The following is an 8705-nucleotide window of genomic DNA, read 5'->3' as shown; positions in this document are numbered from 1 at the left end:
TGGAAACAGTCAAAAGCTGCTGCATGCAAATTTTGTTTAGCTTTAGACAACAAAATAATCAAGATATAAACTTTCTTTTATCAACATCAACAGTACATACAACACTTACAAACAAGGAATGTTGGACAGTGTTACAAACACTATGTGTCCCTTTGTCAGGATTTTCAGTTTTGTAATACTTGTGCCCACCTATTTTACAATTGAGAAAATGTTTAAGCTCAGATAACTACCAATCTTTATAAAATCTAACAGACTACATAGTGTCTGAAATACTATTTATATAATATAGACATTACTGAAATAGCAAGTGCCTATAACATTTTCGACCTAGAATCAACATGCTGTCCCTTTTTGTGTAGTAATTTATTCCTTTTTTGCAAACACATTTATCTTTTAGAATTTTTTAATATTTATTCATAAATAGGCACAAAATAATTTAAAAAGCCAAACTGCATTGGATAAATTTACAAGCCTTTGCCTTCTTTAATTCATGCCACCCACGCAACATTAAGTTTTACTATATATTACAGCTTTCTTTTACAGCAGAAAACTTTGTCTTTAAAAGGGCGATACTTTGTGGGTCACCTTAATACTTTTGTGTGTGTATTCAATCTGTCTTAGCTGCAGCACCCGGCGTGATCAGACATTTTTCGTCTTACAATAGAAGTCCTTCTTCTGAATCACAAATTCTTTTTTTTAAGCCGATAATAAAAAGTTTATACCACTGTATTGTGTGTAGTCCATATTCTAAATCCAGGATGCCCCAGAGCCAAAATGCCCTTTCACGTTCTGCCTGCAGGTTAGGAAATAGCAACAGTTTTGTTTTGGGTGGGGGAGATGTAGGGGCAGGAGGTTGAGAGATGGGTTAGGAAATTGGGAAGGGGGGGATGGAGCAGAGGCACCCAGAGGTGCTTTTGTGCACGTGGGAATTCCCACCCTCAGACAGTTCACGTTCCTTTCCAGTTCATTTGAAGTAAGCTGGAGAAAGTCTTAAAAAGGTAATGTGTCCAGGAAAAGTTTGTCGATTATTGCTGGAGGTGGTACCAAGTCTTCCAGTTTCAGGTAGAAAATGCGCTGTAGCCCCTGTGTACACAGGGTGCGAAGTTCTGGGAGCTTCCCCAACAGTTTGGACAAATAGTTGGGGCGGTTCAAACCCCCATTATTGAAAGTCACGTGGTCTTTGAGACAATTTACAATCTTGCTCTGCAGTTCTTCCACTCTCTTGGGTTCCTTGAGTCCGTGTCTCTCTGGGGTGGGGGTGGGGGGGAATGGAGTAACAAGAATGCAAAAAAGGCAGTTAGCGATTTGACAAGATTAGAAATACCCCCCTATCCCCCACCTCCGGTAAAGGGAAATCCAGTAAGAGTACCCAGAGCAGGACTGAAGATGGGAAAGTGCTAAGAGGACTGACCTGTAACCATCGCCAGGGCAGCAATGCACGAGAAGGCAGAAATGTCAATGTTCATATTCTGCAAGTTGGAGGAGAATTCAACAATGGAATCAATCCATTCCCCAAAGCCACGAACGCATTGCAACCTGTGCAAGACCACCCCATTGCAAAAGATGAGTTTACCCTCCACTGGGTTGGACCTGCAATTAATACCAAAGAGAGAGAAAAGGAAAAAAAAAAAAAAGAAAAGAAAAGAAAAGCTAAACAACTAATTACTTGAAGAGCAATAAATGGGGGATTTAAAAGGCACCTAATTACCGAGGAGTTAATAAAATGTAGATCAGTGGACCTTGAAAGGGTTTGATTTCATAACAATCAAGAACGCCCCCTACCCCATCTCCACCCCACTCTTCCTTCTTTTCTTTTTCTTTCTTTTCTTAATTTTTTTCTTCCTTTTGTTTCTCCCTTGTTCTTTCCTACAATAAATTCCCATTCTTGTTCTTTTGTTTCCTTCTTTCATTCTTCTTCCCTATCTTTCCTTTCCCTGTTTTCTCCTCTTTCCTCTCTTCCTTGTTTTCTTCATCTCTTTTCCGTCTTGCCTTTCTTCCCTTCCTTCCTCATTACCTGTATGCTAATCGCAGGACAAACAGTTCCAAGAAAGCAGATTCGAAAAGTAGATCTTGGTCTGGTTTGGGAAGATCAGTGAAGCCTGGAATCTTTTCTGCCCATCCTCTGATGATCTCCATGGAGCCGGTCAAGAGATCATAGAACTGCTGAATATGCTGAGTGTCATCTCCACTCATCTGATAGTCAGGGTTAGCCTGGAACTGGAATTTCATTTTAAAAAGCACTTAATGAGGTTCTCTAAAATATATAACCCGTGAAATTGCTAACCCCGTTTCTAGTAGGGGAGCCAGGTTTTTATAACAATTAAACCTCTCTCTGACCAGTAAGGAAATTAGATGTTCCAGGGCAATTAATTCAATTAGGGATGGTGCTATGAGGTCGCTGCTTTAAATATGTAAATTGCCATTTCTCTACAGACTAAATACAGTGCCATCCAGCATGGGGAAATGTTGACTCTTATCTCCACAAAACAATTGACACGTTAGTATTCATGCCAGTCCCGGAGTTAGTCTCATGAAAAGCCACCGTTTGCAGATCCTTTAATAAAAATTTTTCAGAAGCCTATATGCTTCATCATATACTTCTACCAATTAAAGCGGGTATATTTCTCACAGCTGGAATAAAATAAATGATTCTGGCTACTTATCCCCACCCCCAACCCCCATTTCTCCTTTCCCTTCCCTCCTCCCTCCAACCACATGCCCTTTATGATCCTTCTAGTATTTCACAACCGATGTTGGGATTATTTTTTACGGTCACCCACATCGCAATTGGCATGGTAATCGAACCAGATGCATGTTTAATACAACTCAGCTAGAAAAATATTGGATAAAGAGTGTTGGGGGTGGGAGGGAAGAAAACATTTTACACAAGTGAGGCTTTTTACAAACTTTTTGAAAAGAATGGGTCAGTTCAGCCCTGCAAATTCGAGCAAGGCTGTGTGTGTGTACTTGTGTGTGTGTGTGTGTTCCTGCGAGCCAGCGCCCTTCTTACTAGGAAGAATAGAGAGTGAAAAGATTCGGTCAATATCATTTGTTCTCTGTGAATACTTATCTCCACCTTTCTGTCTTTCCTTGGTTTCTTACTCTCTTTACCTAGTCTTTGACTTGGCCTGTACATACATTTTCGCCTTTCCAACTCCTTTCCTACGTGTTTGCAGCTGTTTTTCTTCTCTGTGGGCTCATGTGGTGGGGATGGGGTGTGTGTGAACAACCCTACCAGTCTGTATATTAATATTATCTCCAGCTTACCCTGGAATAGTCCAGGCTGGTCATAGCCGGGTTGGAGTCGACATGGGCTCTCACCAGGGCACTGATCAGACTCACCGGGGGAGAGGGGGGAGAGGGCTCCTGGGGACTCTTCGGTTTCGACGGTAAACGACCTCTCCGACCTTTTAAACTGTCTGTACGAACCACTGAAAGGGAAAAAGACCTTCACATTTTCTAACCTTTCCTCCCCCTGATGCCCAGTCCCCAATTGCCCAGCACCGTACCCCTCCCCTCAACAAGAGAGGCAAGTTCAAGAAGGGAGTCGGGTAACACGTGTAGACACCCGGAATTTGTAAAGTATTCTACAGTGGAGAAGCATATAAATATGGGTTCATTTTATTTCTTCCTTCAAATGGGTCATAATAGTTAAATCAAGGAAATTTTGACGCCTCTCTGAGAGAGATCAACATCCCGCCTAGAATACAAAGCCCTTGGGGGCTTACAGGGCATGTGGAAGTTGGGTGGGAAGGAAGGGACTTGGGAAAGAGAATGAGAGGAGGAAGGAAAGGTGGAAGGATATGAGCTTTCAGGGAGGAGAGGCAGGAAGATACTTCCTGAGTCCTACCTTCTTTAACCATCCCAACAGCAAGGCACTTCTGAAATCGGCAATACTGACAGCGATTTCGGCGCCGCTTGTCAACAGGGCAGTTTTTGTTTGCTAAACAAACGTATTTCGCATTTTTCTGGACTGTGCGCTGCAGAGAGAGAGACAGACAGACAGACAGACAGATAGACAGACATTATAGACTGAGAACTAATTTCGTTTATAAATCCAGCAATCTAAAGAATCAAAAAAGCATCTCCGAACTGCTGGGACGTTCTCCCTCCCCTTTTCCCCCTTTTTCTTTTCTTTTCTTTTCTTTCTTTCCCCTTTTTTTTCCCAGGGCATTTAACAGAAGAAAATTAATAGCGTTAACATTTGAGCTAACCTTGCAGCTCCTTGCTGTGTTTTATATGCCAAGAGAAGGAGAAGGAGACGCTCAGTAAATACAAATCCGTGGGCATTCATATTATTTACATTCCTTGGAGACCTTCTCTATTTAAAATGATAAGATTATTCAATCAGGATGGTGAAATAAAGAGATCACTTAATTTTACCACAGGGAATTCTGTTCCACTTGGTTAGCTTAGACACGGTTCTCTGTCCTAACCAATTTCAATCTGAAGGAGGAAGGCAGCTCCTATCACATGCAAATGTCCCTTTTCCAACTCAGCCTCTTGCAACTTCTGCCCAACGACCTGTAAGCCATTTCAAGGCCAGGGCCTTGTCTTGCAAGCAGTCCTAGCTCCCTTTCCGAGTAGTGCCCCTGCTAGCGTCAGCTCCTGAAAAGCAATTCTCCATTCCCCACACCGAACCCCAGCACCCCAAGGAAATTCCTGTGGGGATCATGAGTGCAGTTTCCCGCCTAAGTAAGCAGTTGATGGAGGGGGAACCTAATTTTCCCTTCTTCCCACAACGCAATGCTAAAGACTGAAGTTTAAGCCTATCCACCCCAACTCACCTTAAAGAAACCTTTGCAACCCTCGCAAGTGCGCACGCCGTAGTGCTGGCAAGCTGCGTTGTCCCCACAAACAGCACACAGCCCTTCGTTGGACGGGGATCCCCGGGAAGGAGGAGACGGCACCTGTGTGTCCAGCAGCTGCGAGGCGTGACCGATCTGCAACCCTGGGAAACCCATGGCCGCTTGCTTGCGGATGGGATTAGGCACAGCGAAGGTCTGCCCGTCCACCACATGGTGGGTACCTGCCGGCTCCGGGTTCATGGGCACGTGGAGGGGCCCGTCAAAGCGCATCTGGCAGCTGGATACTGGGGTACCCGGGGGCGATTGCTTAAAGGAGAAGAGAGAGAGGCGAGACACCGGCGTTTTCCTCTGCTCTATCATGTGGGTGGTGGCCACGTAGTTCTGGTGGAAGTTATGGAGAGAGCCTGGGTCATCCCACATTGGGCTGTGCTGCACCTGGAAGCCGGGAGTAGAGGGCGTCGGGGGCGACGAGGGCTTGTAATAAACGGAGCCTGAGTGCGGCATCATCTCCTCGGACTGTGGGGGCAGGTGGTTGTGTTGCTGGTAGCTGTGCATCTGAATGTCTTCCACTTTAATGGAGGACTGCTGTCCGGAGAGGGGCATTTGATACAAGCAAGGTGGCTTGACGTCGTAGCCTGTGCTGTAGTTGTCCATAAAGGTACTGAAGCTGGGGAGAGAAGTGGTGGCAGTGATTTCAGTGTTGGTGAGGTCCATGCTAAACTTGACAAACTCTGGAGTTAAGAAATCGGAGCTGTATTCTCCCGAAGAGTGGTAACTGTAGCTCTGGGAAGCTGGGCTGGCTCCTTGAGGCGATGACCCATACTGAGCCTGAACACAGGGCATGGCTGGAAACGAAACAGGGTGATATACACTCAGCCTGGTCAAGTGAACACTTTCTCTCCTGCTTTTGTACACCTTTTGCGCACCTGGATCAACCATACGGCGGTTCCGTATTAAGTAAGCTGTACACAGCACTGCAATTTAGGAGAGGGAAAGGGAGAGTAAAGAGGGGAAAGACAATCCGTGTTGCAGGCGCTGACCTTCAAAAAAAGGGGGGGATCTAAAAGAAGAAAGGTAGGATATAAAGGATAGTGAAACACCCCTACTTCCTTTTCAACCCCACCCACTCACCCAACAGTCTCTATTTTAATATGTGTTCAGGTAGCTTGTTCAGGAGCAACCTGAGGAAGTTGGGATTTGCCAGGTGATAAGTTATTCTGAAGGCGGCATTCGGGTAATAGGACTGGCTTGCTGAATGCAATGACTTTGCTTTGGGGGGGGGGGGTCTTGAAGGACTTTTAAAGAGAGAAGAATGTAAAACTGAAAAGCAAATTCACTAACCTTCAGCCGAGTTACAGGAGTTTTCGAGGAAATTAAAGGTGGACAGTGTCGTAATTCAATGGAGGACAAAGTTTCCAAGATATTAGAAAATAAGTGAATAGTCCAGTCTGTCCAGCCTGTTCCCTGAAATACAGATATGATATGTTCAGGTTACTGTGGAGGGATTTATTGGACACAAGCAACTACACCAACCTGCATATTTCACTGAAATACATAGTATGGCCTTTAAATAAATAAAACACATGACATATGAAAGTATAAGAGATATAATTAAAATGTTTCCCCCACAACAATCTGGCATATAGTTAGTTGTACAAAGGTTTTTCTTTTTCTTTTATGAAGGAAAAAAAAAACTTACGGCAAGTTGTCTTAACACTTACAATGTCATGAATTGACACCACCACCACCAACACCACCCCTTGTTCTAGGTAAAAGAGAATGGGTTGTCTCTGTCATAATTTTAATCAGACACTGGGTGAAATGAAGACCAGAGTTTTGCAAAAAGGTCATTTTGGAACCTTCAAGTGAAAGGTTTTCAGTAGGCAAATTTAAATGTAATAAAAAGTTAACCAAAGAAAAAGAATATAAAAATATGAAAAACCATTCTGACCTCCTACTCTCCACCTCTTCTTCAAAGTTACGAAGTATGCTTCAGGCCTACATTGTGAGAATGCAATTGGAAAAGGGCTAATAATCCCTCTACATATATGAAAATGACTAATCTTCTGTTTGAAGACATAGGTTACTTCCTTTTCACATTTCTAAGAAACTTCTTGGGCATATTTTGGAATGTACATTTATGTGAGGAAAGCCTATTTTTACAGAAAGAATGCAGGCAAAGAGCAACACAGTAAAGACAGTCCTTGACTCATTTGGATGCACTTAAACATATGGCAAGATGACCCCTTTAGTACTACCAGCTTAAGTTGTTTCTCTCTTTAATAAAACAAGACATAACAGTCCTGGTAACTTTCAGACATTCCCATTTTTAAGGCATCTGAGAGTACAAGTATGTCAATAAAAAAAAAAAAAGCTAGATATCCTTTCCTGTTCAGTTTTAGCTATCTTGCTTTTGACTTCATATTTCACAACTGGAAGGCCAAGACACTAGATTCCAGGAGGGGGAGTGCAATTACCTCCACCAAAAGGTAATATAACTATCTTTGTTAACACCAGGTTTGCAGATTAATTCAGGAAGTGATCTTAATCTCTCTATCCCTCTTCTTCCCTTCTTCTCTTGCTCTCCATTCTATCCTTCTCTCCTCCCTTCCTTCCCCTCTCACTAATGAGCCACATATGTCAGAACACAGAAATTTGGGGAAACTAAGAGGATACTGTACTAACAGCACCCATTCTGAAACAGCAGCCTTCAAAACACCAGCACGTTTGCTAACCATGGTGATACAGTTCCCAAGCAACACATAAACTTAAGTTTTCCTCCTGTCACTTATCCCTGAGCGTTCAAGCCTTACTATACACACGACCTTTGAGATTCAGTGTCCAAATGACCAATTCACATCTGCTCTAAGGAAAAACGATATGGAGGAACACTGAGTAGAAATTTCAAAGTCGAAGTTGGGAAGACAGCAGCTGCCAAGACTGTAAAAAGTATTCCTTCCGCGTTTCCCAATTAGCAGACTAGAAGCCTCTACCGAGAATGTACTGTTCCTAGCCCTAGACATTTAGTTAGGAAAAACGCCTTCTGGAGCAATTCACAAAACTTCCCTTTCATCACCCTTCCGGACCCCCTTTCCCTTCTTCACTCCTTTCTCCGAACGCACAATTCACAGACCCCATACCCATATCCACAGGAGAGAGTGAGAAAGAGAGAGAGAGAGAGAGAGAGAGAGAGAGAGAGAGAGAGAGAGAGAGACTTACTTAATGGTTCTCCACGTCTCTTTTCATTCATTCAACTGTCTTGAAGTGCAGTTTCCTTTAGGAGGTGGGGTGGCGGGGGGATAGGGGAGGGGATGGGTTAGATCGGTGAAAAGGGAAAAAAAAAAAAAAAACAATCGGTCCAGAGAAGTTGCTAGTTACAAGCGCTGCTGGGGAAGTGCGGTACTCATGTAGCAGAGTGAGAGCAGCCGGACAGACTGGCCCTTCCCTCCAATGTGCCTTTGTTTATGTGGGCTCCGTATTCCACAGCCAACATGCACCTAGTCTCCAAGCGTCAGCACACGTCAGTGCAGGCGGCCCAATCCCAGCTCCTTAGGGCTGTTTCTCCCCATACAGTTGGCCAGCTCTCGCTTTGGTAAATTTCCGACCTGACGTCACAAGCAGGGCAGATTTTAAGGTGGGAACCGTTCTGGGTTCACCTTGTTAGCCGAGTTGGGCTTTTTTTCTTTTCATTTCTTCCTTTTCTTTTTTTTTCTTTCCGAAATAGGTGAAACCTACTCACTCTTGCCCGTAAAGCCAGTAAAGCTCACTTTGCCCCATCTTCTCCAAAACTCTCCAATTCACAGATAGTTTTGGCAGCCCAGAAGTGTAAGAGTACCAACAAAAGCGAAAACGGGATATAAGGGTGGGCGAGATTAAGAAAGGGAGTGAAAGGATGGC

General features: G+C 43.8%; 1 protein-coding gene across 5 annotated transcripts; it reads right to left on the bottom strand.

Moving 5' to 3' along the window:
* Nucleotides 1-385: 385 nt before the first annotated feature.
* On the bottom strand, nucleotides 386-8241 carry LOC114045959 (nuclear receptor subfamily 4 group A member 2). Of its 5 annotated transcripts, none has more exons than XM_027866178.1 (8): nucleotides 8028-8241; nucleotides 6150-6272; nucleotides 4788-5782; nucleotides 3851-3980; nucleotides 3268-3431; nucleotides 2015-2217; nucleotides 1412-1590; nucleotides 386-1247 (listed from the first exon to the last, which is right to left on the bottom strand). In XM_027866178.1, exons 3-8 carry the CDS (start codon nucleotides 5745-5747, stop codon nucleotides 991-993), a joined length of 1893 nt encoding a protein of 630 aa, XP_027721979.1. In that variant the 5' UTR covers nucleotides 5748-5782; nucleotides 6150-6272; nucleotides 8028-8241; the 3' UTR covers nucleotides 386-990. The 5 variants fall into 5 exon arrangements, 4 of the variants coding, with proteins under 4 accessions (XP_027721979.1, XP_027721980.1, XP_027721981.1 ...); XM_027866179.1 differs by having other exon boundaries at nucleotides 3343-3431; XM_027866180.1 differs by having other exon boundaries at nucleotides 4788-5653.
* Nucleotides 8242-8705: the final 464 nt, after the last annotated feature.

Source organism: Vombatus ursinus, unplaced genomic scaffold (genome assembly GCF_900497805.2).
Source record: "Vombatus ursinus unplaced genomic scaffold, bare-nosed wombat genome assembly UNPS02014779.1, whole genome shotgun sequence".
Taxonomy (NCBI): Eukaryota; Metazoa; Chordata; class Mammalia; order Diprotodontia; family Vombatidae; genus Vombatus; species Vombatus ursinus.
Note: the sequence above shows the minus strand (reverse complement) of the source record. Positions and strands in the feature narration are given on the sequence as shown.